General features: G+C 37.7%; 1 protein-coding gene across 1 annotated transcript in view; it reads left to right on the forward strand.

The window, feature by feature from the left end:
* The window catches only part of SLX4IP (SLX4 interacting protein), a 268157-nt gene that overhangs the window by 228882 nt on the left and 18084 nt on the right, over nt 1-21191 (forward strand). Inside the window, 3 exon segments of the mRNA XM_023737558.1 lie at nt 15673-15750; nt 18344-18393; nt 18395-18433. Coding sequence (XP_023593326.1) covers nt 15673-15750; nt 18344-18393; nt 18395-18433 — 167 coding nt within the window.

The raw sequence follows: 21191 nt of genomic DNA on the forward strand, positions 1-21191 counted from the left end.
AGCAATGAAGAAAAAAAAAAGATTAAAAAAAGCTCTCCACACCCTAATAGAAAATGAACAAAGGACATGTAAAAATACAAATGAACAAAAAATACATTATAAGCACCTGAAATAAAGTTCTTTCTTACTTGTAATCAGAGAAATGGAAATACAAAGCAATGAACTATGTTAACATATTAGATAGGTGAAGATTACTCTTGCCCAGTGTTGGTGAGAGTATGAGGCAATGGACATGGTATTATACTATTGGTGAGAATGTTAAGTAGAATTTTTTTTGTTTTCCTGGATTGGAGTAAGAGTTTCACAAAGATCCTGGCAAATTAGGATAAGAGAAAACAGATTCAGCATAAGAAAAATCAAAATTCCAAATGGGGAGAATAGAGAAAAAGCATAGAGGCAGGAATTAAAGTGAAACAGACTGACAGCTTTCCAAAATCAGTGAAGGACACAGTCTCTGATTCAAGAAAGCCCAGCAGATCCCAGGAGGATAATTAAAAAAAAAAATCCTAGACACATTGTAGTAAACTTCAAAACACCAAAGACTTAAAAGAGATCTTAAAAGCAGCCAGAAGAAAAGACAGGTCACCTTTAAAAACTCAGTTAATTAATTGCTTAACCGCAAAAGTGGAAGCCCAAGACAGTGGAATGATTTTTTGAAAGTGCTGAGAAAAAAATCATTGTCAACTCAAAATTTTATATCCTGTGTTTCAAGATTGAGGGTAAAATAAAGTCATTTCAGACAGACAAACAGCAGGGCAAGTTTGCTACCCACAGAACTTCATTAAAAGACTTCCAAATGAAGCAGAATATGATCCCAGGAAAAGAGGCAAGCAGTTGCTGTGAACAAACAAAATGGTAATCTTCTGGGAGAAACCAAACAACAAAAATGAAGAATTTGTAGATAAAACTAAAACCCTGGAAGACACTAGTAGATATATAGTAGTGGGAGTGGGGAATGAACATGTGTGATTAAAGTGTCCTTAGATCTTGACTATTTTGAGGGTGGTAAAGATGTAGATTAACTTTTGACTTGTTAGGTTAAGTATGCATGTTAAAACATACAGAGTAAGCACTGCAAGAATAGAAGATATAAATTTCAAAGTAGAAGGGGGAAAATGGAATGAAGGGAGAAAAACAAATCAACTCAGAAGTTGACAATAAAAGATTAAAAAAAAAACAAAAATTGAAACAAATGACACAAATGCTAGAAGTTAGTCCAAATTTATTGATAGTAACAATCTGTGTAAACAGACTAAACCCTCCAGTTAAAAGGTAAATATTACAATACTAGTTTTTTAAAAAATATATTTATATACTATTTACAAGTGATATTCCTAAAACATAAGACCTCAGAAAAATCAAAAGTAAAAAGATGGAAAAAAGTATACCAGAAAAATACTAATAAAAAGCAAGCTGGAGCAGGTATATTGATATTAAATAAAACAGCCTTTAAGGCAAAGAACATTACTAAAGATAATAAAGATAACTGAATATTGATTAAAGATTCAATCCAATGAATATGTAATAATTCTAAGCCTATATGCACGTAATCCAATTTCTAAGCATAACATGTAAAAATGGACACAATAAAGAGAAATTGGTAAATCCACCATCGTAGAGGGAGATTTTACCCACCATTCTCATTAGTTAATTGATTGCGCACATAAAAAGGATTTAGAAAATTTCAACAAAACAATTAACAAGCTTGAACCAATGGACATATTTTGAACACTCTACTAAATAACCAGAGAATGCCCATTTTTATATAACATAATAGAAAACATTTATGAAACTGGACATTAGGCTGTTAAGCACAACCTCAACAAATTTCAAAGAATGTGATCATACAGAGAGACAGACCGTCTTCTCTGACCACAATAAAATTAAGTTAGAAATTAATAACCAAGAGATACCTTTGGAAATTGAAAAGCATACATGCACGTAACTTATAATAGGTCAAAAAAAAATCTTAATTGAAATCAAAAAATATTTAAAAGTGAATGATAATTAGAAGACTACTTCTCAGAACTTGTAGGGTACCTCTACAGGGGGCAATTGGTAACCTTAAAATGCTGATATTAGAAAAGAAGACAGGCTAAAAATGAATGCATTAAGCATCCAAATTAAGAAATTAGACAAAGAACAAAGAATATACCCAAAGAAAATAAAAGAATATAAAGAAAATAATTTAATTATATAAAAAACATATAGAAGAAAGGAAAAGAGATAAAAAGAAATTTTAGAAATAATTAGTAATGGAAAAGTAGACACAATTAGATGTCAGTAGAAATTAAAAAAATAATAAAAGACTCTTAAGAACAACATACTAATAAATTTGAAAATTTAGGTGAAATGGAAAAATTCATAAAAACATATAAATGGCAAAGCTGAGTTAAGAAGAGATACAAAATAGAAATAGAAAACATAAATGCACTCTACTAAAGAATTTAATTCACTACTTAAAAAGAGATATTTTAGCATGTGAATTCTACCAAAAATGTAACAACCAGGTAATTCCAGTTTTACATACTTGAGTAACACTCCCCAACTCACCTTATGAGGCTAGTACAACTTGACATTAAAACCAGATAAGGACAGTAAAAGAGGAAAATTACAAGTCAGTCTCACTCAAACATAAGAGCAGAAATCCTGAGCTAAATATTAGCAAACCAAATTTGGCAATGTAGAAAAGAATCATGACATCATGCAAAGTTGGTTCAGATTAGAAAGCCTATCAGTAGTATTTATGACATTAATAAAGAAGAAAAATAACGTAAATGATTTCACTGGATGCAGAAAAAGCAGCCGCTATTCATGATAAAAGTTCTTAGAAAACTAGAATTATGTCTATAAAAAACCTACAACAAATACTGTTCTCAGTGGTCAAATACTAAAAATATTTCTTTAGTAATTGTGCGTAGCACAAAGTTGCATACTTGCAACAATATTCAGTACTGTACTGAAGGTCCTAGCCCAAACAATAAGATAGGAATATAAAAAAAAAAACTAGAAATCAGAAAACAAAACTGTCATTTTTTTGTAAACTAATATGATTATATATATATATATATATATATATATATATAAATCTAAAGGAAATATACAGACTAATTACTTGAATGAATAAGAGGGTTTAATAGATTTTTTTCAACTGATGTTCAACATATAGAAGTCAATTGCAATAGCAGTTTGAAAACGTAATTTTTAAGAGATCACATTTACAATGGCAACAATAAAAAATGACTACCAGGTAATAAACTTAATAAAGTACGCAAGAACTTTATGTGGAAACATTTTAAACTTTATGGAAAGACAGTAAAAAGCCCTTAAAGATCATTGGAAGATTTACCATGTTAAATGCATAGGAAGTCTCACTATCATAAAGATGTTAATTTCTCCCAGTTGATCTGTAGATTCAAGGTATTTCTAATCAAAATCTCAGCAGGGTTTTTTCCATGCAACCTGACAAACTAATATTAAAGCCATGTGAATGAGTGAAAGACCAAGCATAACTCCAAATAGTCCTGATGAAGAAGAAGAGAGTGTTAGGAGTTGAGGGCAAAACTTACCCTACTGGATATTAGATTTATTTTAAATAAAGCTCAAGTTATTAACATAGTGTATATTGACTGATAAATTAACGGAATGAAATGATCCAGAAGAGAGACATATATACAACAGAACCAGCACTGCAGGATCTGTGGGGAAAAATGTCTTGGCACCTTTTATTTTATTGTGTATTTGTTTGGAAAAGACTACAAGTGGATCCCCAACTCATATAATAAACAAAGCCAATGTCCATACATGGAGGTTTTCAAAAATAAGGTTATAAAGCAGCCCTTTATCACATAATTCCATTCTTTGAGAAAGAAATAAGAATATATGTATGATTATATATGTTGAGAAAAGATATGGAGTATATTAAAAGTCAAGGTGACAGAAGTGACTGAGTAGTTGGATTGTTCATGATTTAACTGTCTCTTTATACCTGTCTTGTTTTTGTCGTTTTTTTTTTTAATATATTAAGTATACATTACTTTTAATTAGAAAAAAAGACATTTTTCATTTTGAAATTTTTTTCTTAACTATTCTTGTTTATCCTTCTAGATCAACTTTAGAATTATTTTGGCAACTTTCAAACTACCTCCTTCCCTCACACACACAAAAATAACAGTTTTACTGTGATTTTGATTGGAATTGTCTCGTACATAATAGGCACTCAGTACATGTTTGTTAAATAAATAAATGTGGGAACAATTCATATTTTTATAATAGTTAGCCTTTCCAACCAAGGACATGGTGTATTTCTCAATCTTTTAAAATACTTTTTTTACTAATAGAACTTTTAAAGTTGTTTGTTAATACAGATTCCACAAATTCATACAACTAATAATTTCTGAAATTGTATAATCTTTCCATTATCTCACCATTGAGTCAAACCTTTAACTGAGCATCTTTAATGCTAGAACTTAGAAGAATCAGAAAGATGATTTAAATGTAGAAAAACATGCCCTGGGTAGTGAGGTTAAGGACCTGGGCTTATTTAGCTTAGCATAAATGACTGATTTGAAACCAAATACTCATCTTTAAGCATTTGCTAGCTGCCAGCTTTCCTTCGACTCTGCTGAAGACAGAGCACAAGAAAATGAACTTCAACTAGAGTGTGAGGAATTTAGATTGGAGATTTCAAACTGGAAGCATGAAACTGCATCAGCCCTCAGAAACATTTTATTTGGATGGTGCAATATGTTTTAAAAGTTTGACTTTATTGCTCATTTAAAATTTAAGAGATTTCACATCATAATCTGGATTTCTAGCTTTTCTGGAAAGGCCTAAAATCTGGAATCCCAGTGCCCTGAGTTGACTGGAGTTCAGTGGCCGCTGTCCCTTTAAACCAGACATGTGCTCTCTCCAGATTTCTACACTCAGAACCCTGCCCTGTCGGACTTACCTGCCTTGCTCCTTAGGCATTTATGTTTGCAACCTCCATTCGAATGGGAAAGGGAGAATTGGGTTGCACCTGGGTAGGTGTGGCATCTTCTCGTTTGGAGTACAGGCAGTCAGGGTTGGGAACAAGATCAGTTCCTAAGTCTATATTTAGGTTGAATTTGTAGGTAAGTTGGAACAGGTACATACAGTTCTTACTTAGCGGCAGTTAGGCAAATGCTTGTCTTAGTATGTAGTATATACTTTACCTTTCAATGCGTATAAAACACTTAAGAAACACCTCCAAACTGTGCAGTGTTTCCATGAGAATCACAGAGTAGTGCATGCATTTGTTATCACAAACTATCGTATGTATTTAACTCAAGTTTTTAGTATAATAGGCTTATGGAAGTCTGTTCTTAAGTATGAGTTGTCTGTAGATCAGGCGTTCCTAACCCAGGACTGCCGGTATTGGTTTTGTTTTTAAGATGTGGTTTAAATATGGTCCTGGCTGACAAGAGGGAAGTGGACTAGGTGACTGTTCAGGCTTGTTTCTTGTCCTGCGATTCTGTGATCCTGTTAGAATGTTCCATGGGTTCATGAACTCTTTTTCTCACTGCACATGACCTTAGAATCTCAGAATTAGGAGGGACCCCCTGCAAGACAGGGTGGCCACAAGAGAGAGCTTCCTCTGGCTTTCCTTGTCTGAGGCACAGGAAATTTGAAAGCTATTGCTGAGGGGCCTGCCTGAACAGCTAACAGTTCAAACAACCAGCTACCTCATTTATGAGGTTTATTAAAAATCTATGTTTCTTTTATGAGTAGTTATTTAAAGATGAGTGAAGGGTTTTGTAGAGAGCTTTAGATTTTATAAATGCATAGTATTATATCATTCCCATCATTATGCATACTCTGGCAGAGTTACAATTGTGGAACCATAGTTTTGAATATCATTTCATTGGTTCTTGCATATTATCTAAACATGGTTTTCATATTTAATCTTAAAGGCATATTTTTATAAACACAAAAGTGGAGAAGGGTATGAGAAAGAAATCTGAAGTGATAATTTCTCAATTTGTTTTATTCTAATTTTTGTCTGCCCTGAAAAGCTTTCTTATTTCGCATTACAATCTCTGATAGATCCCATAGATAATAAAATTAATAGCACATGTAGCCTGTGGTTTTACGTACACATTCTGTAAGGCGACAAGTAGAAAATTTGGTTTTTCTAAATAAATATGGCCTTAAATTATTTTATCCACATTTTTTTTTTTTCATGGAACTAAGCAGTTGGCCCCATTTGTTTTGGCATCAAATAGACATAGCTTTATTGTGACTCAGAGTCCGGTACTGTCCTTATTTAAGGACATGAAATGTTATCTCAGGGGAACTTTTTGGAGTCTGTAAATGTCTTGGGTAATAAGTGAAATTTTTAGCCTAGGACCAAATATTCTTACCCACTCAAATTGTTTCCCAGTTGTGGTCTTAGACTAGGGTCCAGTGTGTGTATTCTAAACGCATGACAGGACTCATGTCTTTTGGTTCCCACAGAACAAGCCTTTTCTTCAACCCCACCCATCACCAGCAATGGTAAAGGTCATTCTCAGGCCTATTACATATTTCAAAAGGCTCCATCAAGGCTTTTTGAAAGACCTTATCTCATACTTAGCCTTTCTTTTACATTGTAAGTAATGGTGTCCAACTCACGATTACTCTCTCTGCTAGGCCTTCTGGTAAGGACAGGTGTAACTTTCCTCAGAAGTAATGAGTCATAATTTCACTTTTTTCCTGAATGAAATAGATTTAAAACCCAAGTATCCTCCAACTTTTAAATACATTAAATCTTCCTGGTCTAGTCTAGCACCCAATACATGGTCAATACTCACTAAATATCAGTCCCTTCCTTCCTACCCTCTTATTAAATTACACCCAAGTCTTCAGATGGAGAAAGTGAACTGACTCATGACATCAGACTGGAAACAGTCATGTCTCTGAACTGGTGTGCAGACCACAGCTGCTTCTGGGTTAGTGCATATTGGCCTAAATGCCACTAAGTGCCCTTTCTCAAACCAAATATGAGACCATACTACCCAACCTGGCTAGGTAAGCTGACCTGTGCTAAAATTTTAAGGATCTATTAATTTAAGATTTGATTTCTTTAAAATTATGTTTAGGATTAAATCTTCAAGTTATCTGTGTTCCAGAGTTGCGATTGTAATTACACCTTTAGTTTTGAACCTGCAGTTAAAGGAGGAGTCAAAATGAATAAGTGTCTAGCCTTCTAAAAGAACATGCAGGATGAAAATTTGTATTTAGGCAGCTGAGATTTAATTAAACAAAAAAGTTCAGATCCAGAATGGAGGTTGTTCTACAAGACAACTGCTCTAGTCTCTTCATAAGGCTAGAGTTATGAAAAAAGGTAGAGGGAGATTATTCTAGATTAAAGGATATTTAAGAGACATAGCCAAATGCAATGTATAATCTTTAGTTGGATCCTAGTTCAGGGAGGGGGAAAGAAGGATATACACTTTGGGGACAGGTGGAGAGGTTTGAATGTGGCCTGGTTGTTTGAACAGTAATGTCAGGTTCATTAGTTACCATAATAGGATTTTGATGATATAGGGGAATGCGCTTATTTCTTGGGAGTGTACACTGACATATTTAGGAACATAGTGTCACGATGTTTAATTTATTTTGAAATGGTTTAGCAAATATGTTTATGAAATATGGTAAAATATTAACCGTTGTTGAACCTAGATAGTGGATTTTTGGGTGTTTGTGGCATCATTTTTCTCTTCTGAATTTTGAACTTTTTCATAATTGTATTATACTAATGAAGGAGTCGTCTCAGAGAGAGAGGTATTTAGGGGCTCAGTAGGTCTCCCTGAGCCTGCTTTGTGGTTTGGGAGAAGGCTTTGCTGGAGGAGAGCCGTGCACGTGGTGGGTGGAGCCCACTAGTAAGAGGTGCTCACCTGCCAGGACTCTCCCGATGGCTCAGCAGACCACACAGGCGTTTTCCCAGGCTCCCCCTGAGTGGTCTCATTATAGCCATGGGAGAAGGCTTCCCACTGTTATTCACCCTACCACAGACTCCCCTTGGCAGCTTTGGGGAAGCTCAAGTCCCCTTGGCTACGAGTTCACTGGAAAACAAGTGAGGCTGGATAGTTTTACAGTAAAAACTCCATGTCAGATATTTGCTCTGTGTCCTGGGACTATGAAATATAACAACCCAAGTAAATGACCACTCCCTTAAATTGCATTACTCATTGGAGCACAGTCCTACTTAAAACGAATCTACTGCCTTGCTAAGCCAGGATGGAATTTTGTTCATCTCATGTTTAACTTTTTTGGTGTTACTTTTGCCTTTCTATTCACGAAGTCTCTGAATTTCTAATAAAGCCATTTTTGAACAGTTTATTCTAGACAGAATCTAAATAGTAGCAGAACTCTGGTTTGTTCTTAAAACATGGAACACCCTTTCTTTCTGTCGCATAAACATTACTGACTCACCCCCTCTTTTTTCTTGGAGACTTGATGTTCTTTGGTGAACCAGAAGAAAATGAATGTTGTCATTTTGGGCTTCGCTGTGGGTTGGAAGGTGTAAGTGCAAGGGTGGCCAGAAGCACAGCAGCTCTTTACAAAGTACAGAACACAAGAGGCAGCCTGGCCGCTACTCAGAGGCCGGGGGAAGAGGAGCTCGTGCTGGTATGTGGTGGTCGCTTGACGTTAAGCAATTCAGAAATATATTATTTCTAGAAATACACATACTTGAAGACTCCTAGTAGAGAGATGTTTCTGTTACAAAACTATCCGCACTTCAACCCCAATCTCTTCCTATGTCTAATGACAGTCTTCTCACATTTAGGAGGATCACAATAGCTAGCAAGAAGACAGGTGAACTGAAATGTAATTTACAAGTGATTCATAATCTTGGAATAACTTTGTCAGGTTTTTCAAGTGAAAAGGTTGTCATCCCATGATTTCTATTCCCCCCGTCCAGCCTCCCCTGCCCCAGTCTCTTACTGACCCAGGTTCTTCACGCTTAGAGCACCAGTGTAGCAAGCTGGGAGCTGGTGCCCAGAGTAGGGAGAGCAAAGGGGCTCCTGGATTCTTTGCCAAACCGCTGTTTAGTTTTAGACAATAGCGGAGCATTGCCTTCACCCTAAGTACCAAATCTCGGTGGCTTGCTGAACTCAGAAGTTGATTTCTTTAAGAGCAAAGATAAGAATGTAGTCTTTATCACTGCTTGTTGTCTATGGATAAATGAAATAATATCTCCCTGAGCATTTCAGGGCAGTATGTTTCAGCAAGCAGTAATTTTCTCTGTTTATATATCAAATTAGTTTGCCATAAGAACTGACACAGGTACCTTTTGTGTTTAATCTCCCTTCAAGTTTCTCTTTAAACAATAACATTTCATATGACTAGTGGAATTTGGACTAAGCAGGTGCAAGCTTTTTTACACTTTATGCTTGCCATTTCTCATGTAGGTGCTATTAGGCGAGGTTTCTCCATTGAAACCACCAATACCAGGACTCCGGCTTAGGAATGATTCCTTTTAACACAACCTTATTCTAGGGTTAGGAGGTAGAGTAGGAACAAATAAACTCAGTTCCCCTAGTAATGTTAGTAATAAATCGCTTAGTTAGAATTTGTCTTGTATATATTGCTTCCTTTTTCCGTAGGGAAAGGTATCATATTGAGACTTCATTGTTGAGCAGACCAAGTAGGATTTAGGTATCACTCAAGGGGTATCCCCAGATACGAGACTTCCTGAACTCAGATGTATAGCTTTCCTAATAAACGTCAGATTTATACCCTTTCTAGTAATAAAGTTTTATTGCTAGAGCTTTTGTACAGGGAGAAGATTTTTTTAAAAATTTGAACATGCCATCTTAATCTCAGTCATCTAGAGCTATAAATGTAAGTGTGGTACACTGCAAAGGCAGAATGACTTAGTTAGACATTGCATATTTTTTTGTTCAGTCCTTTGGAAGACTCATAAATTATTACTTTAAAAATCCATTTTAAATTTTTCTGTCTGCTTGTAAGTCCCAAACTGTTAAGGACTCCTCTCTTACAAGCCCCCCTTTCCCAGCAGTAGGACAAATGAACAGAAGAGGAAGTCACTTCCTCTCTCACAGTGACCTGAGAAATGAAGGATTTCTTTTAAAGCAGTCGGAGTAATGCTAGTGCTGTGCACATTTTGTTTGACATTTTAAGCAGAGGAAAGCCATGCAACCAAAGTGCAATCCATTTTCGAGTGTATTAAGAAAAAATAGGATCTGGGGACCATGCTTTCAAGGGACATCTAGGTCAATTGGCATAACGAAGTTTATTAAGAAAATGTTCTGCATCCTACTTTGGTGAGTGGTGCTGGGGTCTTAAAAGCTAGCAAGCGGTCATCTAAGATGCATCAGTTGGTCCCAACCACCTGGAGTAAAGGAGGATGAAGAACACCAAAGACACAAGGAAAGTATTAGACCAAAAGACAGAAAGGACCACATAGACTAGAGACTTCATCAGCCTGAGACCAGAAGAACTGGATGGTGCCCAGCTACCACCAATGACCGCCCTGACAGGGAACACAACAGAGAGTCCCTAATGGAGCAGGGGAAGGGTGGGATGCAGAACTCAAATTCTAGTGAAAAGACCAGACTTAATGGTCTGACTAAGACTGGAGGAACCCCAGAAGGCATGGCCCCCAGACTCTCTGTCAACCCAGGACTAAAACAATTCCCAAGGCCAACTCTTCGGACAAAAATTGGACTGGACTGTGGGACATAAAATGATACTTGTGAAGAGTGTGCCTCTTAGCTCAGGTAGATACATGAAACTAAGCGGGCAGCTTCTGTCCAGAGGTGAGATGAGAAGGCAGAGAGGGTCAGGAGCTGGTTGAATGGACTCGGGAAATCAGGGGTGGAAAGGACGAGTGTGCTGTCACAGTATAGGGAGAGCAATTAGGGTCACATAACAATGTATGTATAAATTTTTATGTAAGAGACTAACATGAATTGTAAACTTTCACTTAAACTACAACAATAAAAATATATATATTAAAGAAAAAGAAAAAAATAACTGATCCTTTGTTTCCAACTTTTGCATTCCAATCACCAGTAATTATCAGTAAATCTCGATTGCCTGTTTGACCAATTTCAGACTGCAGAATATGGTAAAAAGCTTCAGTTTCTTCATCTTTGGCCTTAGGGGTTGGTGTGCAAATTTGGATAATAGTCCTATTAACTGGTCTTCCTTGCAGGTGTGTGGATATTATCCTATCACTGACAGCGTTGTACTTCAGGATAGATCTTGAAATGTTCTTTTTGAGAATGAATGTGACACCATTCCTCTTCAAGTTGTCTTTCTCGGCATAGTAGACCATGTAATTGTCCGATTCAGAATGGCCAATACCAGTCCATTTCAGCTCACTAATGCCTAGGATATTGATCTTTATGCGTGCCATTTCATTTTTTAACAACTTCCAATTTTCCTAGATTCATACTTTGTACATTCCGTGTTCCTATTACTAATGGATGTTTGAAGCTGTATCATCCCACTTTTAGTTGTGTCACATCTGCAAATGAAGGTCTTGAGAGCTTGACTCCATCCATGGCATTAAGGTCAACTGTATTTTGAGGGAGCAGCTCTCCCCCAGAAGTATTTTAGTGCCTTCCAACCTGAGGACTCATTTTCCAGCATTATATCAGACAGTGTTCCACTGCTATTCATAAGGTTTTCACTGGCCCATTTTTTTAGAAGTAGACTGCCAGGTCCTTCTTCCTAGTCTGTCTTAGTCTGGAAGCTCCACTGAAACCTGTTCACCATGGTTGACCCTGCTGGTATTTGAAATACTAGTGGCAAAACTTCCAGTATCGCAGCAACATGCAAGCTACCACAGTATGACTGACAGATAGAAATGATCCTGGAGATCACATGAGAGAATTTTGCAAGACCAGCGACTTCTTCATGGCAGATAGCTTTTTTCAGTAACATAAATGGCAGCTATACACATGGCCCTTGCCAGATGGAATACACAGGAATCAAACTGACTACATCTGTGGAAATAAACAATGGAGAAGCTCAATATCAAGTCAGAACAAGGCCAGGGGCCGACTATGGAACACACCATCGATTGGTCTTATGCAAATTCAAGTAGAAGCTGAAGAAAATGAAAGCAAGTCCAAGAGAGCCAAAATATGACCTTAAGTATATCCTATGAATTTAGAGACCATATCAGGAGTAGATTTGACACGTTGAATGCTGATGACCGAAGACCAGATGAGTTGTTGAATGACATCAAGGACATGATAAATGAAGAAAGCAAGAGGTCATTAAAAGGACAGGAAAGAAAGAAAAGACCAAAATGGATGTCAGAAGAGACTCTGAAACTTGCTCTTGAATGTAGAGTAGCTAAAGTGAATGGAAGAAATGATGAAATAAAAGAGCTAAACAGAAGATTTCAAAGGGTGGCTCTAGATGACGGAGTAAAGTATTATAATGAAATATGCAAAGACCTGGAGTTAGAAAACCAGAAGGGTGGAACATGCTCGACATTTCTCAAGCTGAAAGAACTGAAGAAAAAATTCAAGCCTTGAGTTGCAATATTAAAAGATTTTGCGGGGCACATATTGAATGACCCAGGAAGCATTAAAAGAAGACGAAAAGAGTATGCAGAGTTACTGTACCAAAAAGAATTGGTCAGCGTTCAGCCATTTTGGAAGGTAGCATATGATCAAGAACCAATGGTACTGAAGGAAGAAATCCAAGCTGCACTGAAGTCATTGGTGAAAAACACGTCTCCAGGAATTGATGAAATACCAATTGAGGTGTTTCAATGAAAGGATGTAACACTAAAGGTGCTCACTCATCTATGCCAAGAAATTTGGAGGACAGCTACCTGACCAACCAACTGGAAGAGATCCATATTTGTGCCCATTCCAGAGAAAGGTGATCCAACAGAATGCAGAAATTATCAAACAATATCATTAATATCACACACAAGTAAAATTATGCGGAAAATCATTCAAAAGTGGTTTGCAGCAGTACATCGACAGGGAACTGCCAGAAATTCAAGCTGAATTCAGACGAGGACGTGGAACGAGGGATATTATTGCTAATGTCAGATGGATCATGGCTGAAAGCAAAGAATACTAGAAAGATGTTTACATGTGTTTTATTGACTATGCAGAGGCATTTGACTGTGTGGATCATAACAAATTATGGATAACATTGTGAAAAATGGGAATCACAAAACACTTAATTGTGCTCATGTGAAACCTGTACATAGACCAAGATGCAGTTGTTCCAACAGAACAAGGGGATATTGCATGGTTTAAAGTCAAGAAAAGCATGTGTCAGGGTTGTATCCTTTCACCATACTTATTCAACCTGTATGCTAAACAAATAATCTGAGAAGCTGGACTGTATGAAGAACTGCATCAGTGTGGAGGAGGACTCATTAACAACCTACAATATATAGATGACACAACTTTGCTTGCTGAAAGTGAAGACTTAAAGCACTTACTGATGAAGATCAAAGACTACAGCCTTCAGTATGGATTACACTTCAACATAAAGAAAACAAAAATCCTCACAGCTGGCCCAGTAAACAACAACATGATAAATGGAGAAAAGATTGAAGTTGTCAAGGACTTCATTTTACTTGGATCCACCATCAATGCCCATGGAAGCAGCAGTCAAGAAATCAAATGACGCATTGCATTGGGCAAATCTGCTGCAAAAGACCTCTTTAAAGTGTTCAAAAGCAAATATGTCACTTTTAGGACTAAGGTGCACCTGACCCAAGCCGTGGTATTTTCAGTCACCTCATACGCATGTGAAAGCTGGACAGTGAACAAAGAAGACCGAAGAAGAATTGACACCTTTGAATTATGGCGTTAGCGAAGAATATTGAATATACCATGGACTGCCAGAAGAACGAACAGATCTTCCTGGAAGAAGTACAGCTGGAATGCTTCTTGGAAGCAAGGATGGCAAGACTTCATCTCACGTACTTTGGACATGTTGTCAGTAGGGACCAGTCCCTGGAGAAGGACCTCATGCTCCGTGAAGTAGAGGGTCAGCGAAAAAGAGGAAGATCCTCAACGAGATGGATTAACAAAGTGGCTGCAACAATGGGCCGAAGCATAACAACGATCGTGAGGATGGCACAGAACCAGGCAGTGTTTTTCTTTCTGTTGTACATAGGGTCGCTATGAATTGGAAGTGACTCAACGGCACCTAACAGCAACAAGAAGAAGAAATACAGCTCATCTCAGTATATCTGGACATTATGTTTTCATAGATGTCACGGTTATTTCACAATCCCAACGATTAAAGCAATTGTGCTGTCAGCTTGTTTAGACAGAGCATAGCATCAAGTCTTTGGTCACTGATGTCCTGGATCTTTCTACACGTGTATGGGAAGGATACTGAGTGTAAAAGTGGAAACTTTTATTTGTATTCTTTATATACAAGTTGTTTTAGAACAATCATAGTCATGAACTTTGGAGAGTCTGATGGCCCTGGGGACCACTTCTTACAACTGTCTGCCACCCTGAGTTCATAGATAAAAGATTGTCTTGGAGAGCTAGCTATTTTCTGAGGTTGTTTCAGAACCTGGGGACCCTCACCTCTCTCGGCTGGACCTTTCATTTCGGATTCTTCCACCAAGTGCTTGACTGTGTTAACCAGGATCATTTTTAATTGATCTCAGGAAAATAATCTGCAGAGTCGCTTATGCCTGAGATGGGAAGGTGGGGGGAGCAAGGAAGGAACTGTGCTGGAACTTTTCATGAATCATTTGAGATTCTACCACGACCTATAAGATGAATCATAATGATAATATCTCCATTTTCACAGATGGGATGTACTCCTTTGGGCCAGGCTTCTGTTGTTTAACATTATGTTCTTGAGATTTTGTTGTTGTTGTTGCCTGTAGTTGTAGATCATTTATTTTCAAGGGGCAGTGTAATTCTGCTGTGTGACTCTGTCACAAAATTTTTTAAAAACTCTGTTGATAGATATTAGTATTGGTTCCAGTTTGGGACTATTATGAAGAATGCTGTTATGAACACTGTGTGTTCATGCTTATGTTCAGCTTTAGTAGGTACTCAAGCATTTTTCCAAACTGGCTGTATGAATTTGCACTCCCATCTGCAGTATACAGGAATTCCAGTTGTTCCATGTTCTTGTCAACACTTGGTACTCTCTGTTTTTTTCACTTAGGCCATTCTGGTGAGTTGGAGAATGTTTTTGACTTATGTCATATTTCTTTTCATCTCATTTACTATAAAGACTTTGTATTACTTGAATTAGAATAACCCATATACAGGCAAAATACAACCATCTTTCAGTAGGTTTTAAATGATTTTTTTCTGCCATCTAATAAGTATCAAGGTGACTAAGATCCACACACTGGCTCTACTGAATTAATCATTCCATCTGAAAGGCCTGGTTTTCAGGCATGTTAGTCAGACCTCCTCATTTATTCCATTTTACAGATAAAGTGACTGAGCCACTTAAGGGACTAGGGACCATCTCAGGTTTTATGGCCGGGTCTCCTGGAAAAACCAAGATTGTAATGCTCACCCCTTTCTCTCAAGTGAGGCCCTGTATTGATTCTTTTATTCCTTCACTTGCTAAATAATTATTGAATGCATATTGTGTGGCAGGCACGGGGCTGGGCCCCTGGGATTCAATGGCAGACAAGCTTAGAATCTAATGATGTCCTCTTCCATTTTACAGGGTATGGCTTTCAAATCACAGCCTACTTTCTCAAGAGAGGAATACACCTTCGCTGCATCAGGAGCTCACCGAGAGCTGGTAAGAAACGGATTTCCTGGGTCATAAGGCATTTTGCACAATCAGCTTACCCTAGAGATGAAAATTAAGGAAGGAAGATTCCTACTTGCTTCATTGCCTTCATGCAATTGAAGTAGTAATTAAGAGTATTTCCAAACATCTGTGATTTTTTTTTTTTTTTCAATTCGCCATGTTCACTGCCTGTATGAGAACAGTGAGCTAAGCCACACTGCGCTTTACTTTCCTGATGCATCTCTGTACTCTGGTTGAGTCTCCAGAGTGACTTAGCACATGGTTGAACTGGAATCACTTCATCATTGTCTGCACACACCGTGGCATAGTGATGTGGAGCAAGTGTGTGCACGAGAACATGCTTTCCTAGCCTGAGCCATCAAAGCTTTCCGTAGGTGTGACGGGGCCAGCTTTTCCTCTTGTTTCCCCAAGTCAGGATGGTCACTGAGAAAATTATGTCAGAGGTGTGCAGCCAGCAACAATAGAGTGAGACACTAATGACCGTTCTCTGAGTTGATTCGAACATTGGGAGGAAAATTCATCTCACCTTCCTTGAACTATTTCAATATATAAGACATAGAACAGGGACTTTAAAAAGTAATTCTACAGAGGTTTGCTCTTGGAATCTTTATGATTATCTATGTTTTCTTAATTTTAAGTGTTGCTTGAATATGTTGCTGTCTGAATGGAGTCTTGCGCTTTAATTCTTTTAGTAAAACAAGTTAACCCTGTACCTGTTACAATGCTACCCTTCACTATATTGTAGTTGTTAGGTGCCATCAAGTCAGCCCTCAACTCCTGATAACCCCATGCACAAAAGGATTAGACCGTTGTGTTCCATAAGATTTTCAGTGGCTGATTTTCAGAAGTAAATTGCCAAGCCTTTCTTCCTAGTCTGTCTTAGTCTGAAAGCACTGCTGAAACTTGTTTAGCATCATAGCAACATGCAAGCCTCCACTGATAGACAGGTGGTGGCTGCACCTGAGGTGCATTGGCTGGGAATCGAACCCAGGTCTCACACATGGAAGATGAGAATTCTACCACTGAACCACCACTGCCTTCACCCTTCTCTATAGGAACTGCCTAAATCTTTGTTTCAGTATTATAATAATGCAACTCTCATTATGACCTCAACAAAGGAAAGGGGCATAGGGACTGATTTCTGTTTATACAACACCTGGTACCAAAATATGTAAAAATCTGCCATTCTAGCATCCATATTTTTCAGAGGAGGAAATGGAAGCACAAACAAAAGGAATTACTTGGCATAACCGATCATTTTGAATTCTAATTCTGGTCCATTGCTGAACTGTACAATTTCATTTTATAGTTTTGTTTTTTTTTTTTTTTTTTTTTTTGCAAATAATGAACTCTATAGCTTAGTTTCCTCACCATAATAAAAACCTTCATTTATCTGATTCATAATATCTGTCTTTAGAAAGGAAACCCTGGTGGTGTAGTGGTTAAGAGCTATGGCTGCTAACCAAAAGGTTGGCAGTTTGAATCCACCAGGCACTCCTTGGAAACCCTATGGGGCAGTTCTACTCTGTCCTTTAGGGTTGCTATGAGTCAGAATCGACTTGATGGCAATGGGTTTGATTTTTTGGTTTGGACTTTAAAAAAGTCGATCACATGTAAGAGAGGAGTTTTATGTTTTAGAAAGTCACTGTATTTCTATTATAAATATGATTTATGTGCATTATAAAAATGTTCAGGCAATACAACCAAGTATAAAGAAGCAGGGAGAAGACTCTCTCCACCCACCCAGAGTATACATTGTTAGCTTCAGCTAAACATCACTCCAGGGATGAATGGAAGCTGAGTGAGTGAATGGATGGGTAGATAGACAAGGGAGAGAAGAAGAGATACAGATGGCATTTACCATTTTGTGTTCTTTTCATTGGATGTTCGGGAGTCCAAATCTGTGATTCATTCAGCCTTCACTACCTAGAAGTCAGTGGTTTTGCTTTAAGAATTTGTAATAATAGATTACTGTTATTATGGTGTAGTATCATCTTTACTATTGCATATTTAACCACTTCCTTATTAGTTTAATCATTAATTCCTAACAGAAACTGCTGTTCTAATAACCTGATTCAGATTGGGAGTTTGTCCTCCAGTTTAGGTAACCTCTCTAAGACTAGTTGACCAAGGAGATGATAAGTAAACTAACTAGTAAGAAGGCTGACAAGTCATGTTTTCAGATATTATCTAATATTCTTCTTCTCCCTATGTAAGTCTACATGCTCGTTAGAAAATGTTGATCCTATTTACCAAATGTGAGCTCTGAACAGAAAACAGCAGACTGACACAGAGGGAAGGCTGCAAAGGCCCTGCCTGGGGGTTTCTTGTGATATATTGGTCCAGGGGCTCAGGTGGACCAATTTGCTGCCTCTTCTGCGCTCCCTGGAGCTTTTCACTTGCCCTGCCCTATTGATGGCAAGCACTGAAAGGAGGGAAGGAAGTAGAGACCCATGTCTGATACATACATACATACGACTGTAAGTTAAACAAGCAAAAAAATCTGGGGCCAAGCATTTCTGTATAAAGGTTCATAGGTTTTTGATGTCTTTAGTAATTTGATTTTCTTCATTTTATACAGAACTCTGCGTGTTCCCTGACAGATTTGTGGTCTGTGTAAGTCAGCTCACATTTTAATTGTGATCTTTTGGCAAGTCAGAATGAAGAATTGGTATGTATGAAAAAATTTAATAAACAAATCTACTTAAATGCTGAGTTGTTGTAAAAAACAGAGAAAAAAAATGTCTTCTGTTGTCATTTACTCATTGAACACTCAACACATGTTTTAAGGGACCAGAATTATCCTACCTATTTTGCATGGTGATATTGATTAATTGATGACTTTTTTTCCCCCTGAAGGCCTCTTAAATATTTAGTTTGATTAGCAGAATCTTTCCAGTGTCAATTTTAAGTGAGAAAGTAACACATCACAAAAAACTGTGATGATGCCTATCATAGCATTTAAATGAAATAAAGCAAAGTCTTGAAGCAAAATCCACGCGTTTCCACTGGAAGCTTCCGTTGGGGTCAGTGGCTTTTGAATTTGATTCCATGGTGAATCACTGACATTTTCATGAGAACCAGTACTTCTCCCCAGTGTATTATTTCCTAGCTGATAGGGTTTGTGTGCGCACTCTCTCTCCCGTCCTACTAAATCTTAAGCTCCATCAGGACCTGCTTCTTTGTTTCACTGGAGTTGTCTATTCAGACAAATAGAGACAGAAAACTTGCTTGTAATGTTTCAGCCTACAGATTTGTCTTTTAAGGTTAACAGATACACTTGCACACTCACACACACACACACAGAGTCCTTCAGCAAACACATAAAGGCACAGTCCAGCCCACCTGAACTTAACCTGTGCACAAACTTTTTTTGTCAAATTTTTTTTGAACTGTGACTTGAAACTTTAACAAAGAAAGAAGAAAAAAAAAAGTCTAGCAGTCATTAACCTGGATGTGAAGTATGACATGATTATTATGCTTCAGAAATGATTTATGGGAATATTAGACTGGCCCCGATGTTTATTATTTTTTAGTTCAGATGAAATTTGGCCCACGTAGTCTAAAGCCAGCTTCTTATCTCATCTTAAATAAATACACAGGAAGAGTGTTTCAGTACTGTAGGGGTGAATAGAGACCCAGGAAAAGTAAAGAACAGAGAACTCCTATGTAAATCCAGACTCCTTCATTTAGAGCAGAGGGCCCTTCAGAAAAGCCAGTGTGACTCTTACTTATATTTCCTTTTCTTCATCCATCGGTAAAACCCTGAAGTATACTCATTACATGAAATGAATGAAGCAAATTTGGTGAAAAGTATTAGACATTTAATTATTCTTTGAAAATTGTCAAGGATGTTGAATTATCTTAGTTAATAAATACTAAAGTAGTAATGCTATTAGCATACAATTATAATATAATACAGCTTAACTGATTCTCAAAGCAGAGAAGAAATTGATCTATGGTTTAAGAAAACAGTAAATTAACTGTACCAGAAGTAAGTATTGCTTTCAGATGGAATACAGGAGAAATTAGATCTCATATCTGATATGAAATATTAATACTTAATATCTTAAATTATTAGGAGAATTAAAACATTACCTCAGTACAAATGAAATATTACCCCCCTTGGGGACACTGGTATTTATACAGATGTAAGTTTTCTATAGCTGCTGTTGTATAAATCCTCTAATCTGGAGGACTGCCTGAATGTTAATAATTTTCATTCTGAAAAGGTGACCGCAAGTAAGTTCAGTTTCCTTATCTTTAAAACATTCTGATGTCTAGTGCCAACCCTCTGTTGGAGTTGACCTAATTAGCTTATAAGAAAAAATGCAGTTTACATCCTGAAGGTCTTTCATTGTTTTGAATGAGTCCCTTCATTTGCTGTTTTCCCTGCTCTGATCCTACTTTCACATTCACATTTTCCTCACCACAGGAGTCAGCCAAAACCCAACAACACTCAACAGCTTCATCCCTGAGATACAAGCTCTGTATACTTAGCAAGCTCTCCTATGCACCTCTCCTCCTCACTTCCTCCAGTCTGCGCCTTCCTTAAACTTGCTGTCCCTGTTGTTATTGTGTGCCATCGAGTTAATTCCGACTCATAGTGAGTCCCTAGAAGCAATAAAATATCTAAGTCAGGGGCCCTCTCCTGCAAATTGCCCATCAAGCCTAAGCCGCTGTCCTTCCACCAGAAGTGCCTCGAAGCTTTATCCTCATTGATATTTGACCTCGGGAGAGTCTGCCTGTCTCAGTTATTTAAAGATCAAGTCCTTCCCTCTCGGAATTGCCTTCTGCCTGAGAGAAGCCATTCTTACTCCTCGTTATATACTTCCGATGCCCGGAGCCAGGAATGCCAGGCTCCTGTGAGTGTTTCTTGAACCTAAAGCTTTCAGTTCTTTTATCAGTTTACACGTTCATCAGAGGGCAGGATCCATCTCATTTTCTCATGGTAGTGATTCTCAAGGAACGTCTGACTAAACCAGGCCTGGGAAATTGGTTCCCCGAGTAGTGATAGTGAAGATAGTTCTTTGGCAACAAACTTGAGTTATATTCTTACAGCTGTTCATAGTGATGTGGCCAGGAAGTGAGCGAGCAACAGGCAACAGCCTGATGCCTCACTAGTTCTATTGCCTGAGTAGCACAGATTCCTTTTCCTTCATCCTTTTGTTTTCTTTTTGGATCTTCAGTGTCTAAGTGACAACTTGTTAGGAAGTCTGGGCCTGCCTGTTCAGGACTACTCTGCCAGGGGATTCTTTCAGCCTGTAGACAAGGAAGCCAGCTGCGCTTAGCTCCCAGTTCTTAAAGGCAGTGGCACAAAAGAACTGCTGTACCAGATCAGGTAGTACAAAGGAAGTGCAAGCCTCCATCCTTTGGGGCAGTCGTGCTGTCCCCTGACCCAGCTGTTGACATGTCTGTCATCTGCTCTG

Source organism: Trichechus manatus, unplaced genomic scaffold (genome assembly GCF_000243295.1).
Source record: "Trichechus manatus latirostris isolate Lorelei unplaced genomic scaffold, TriManLat1.0 scaffold00104, whole genome shotgun sequence".
NCBI classification, from domain to species: Eukaryota; Metazoa; Chordata; class Mammalia; order Sirenia; family Trichechidae; genus Trichechus; species Trichechus manatus.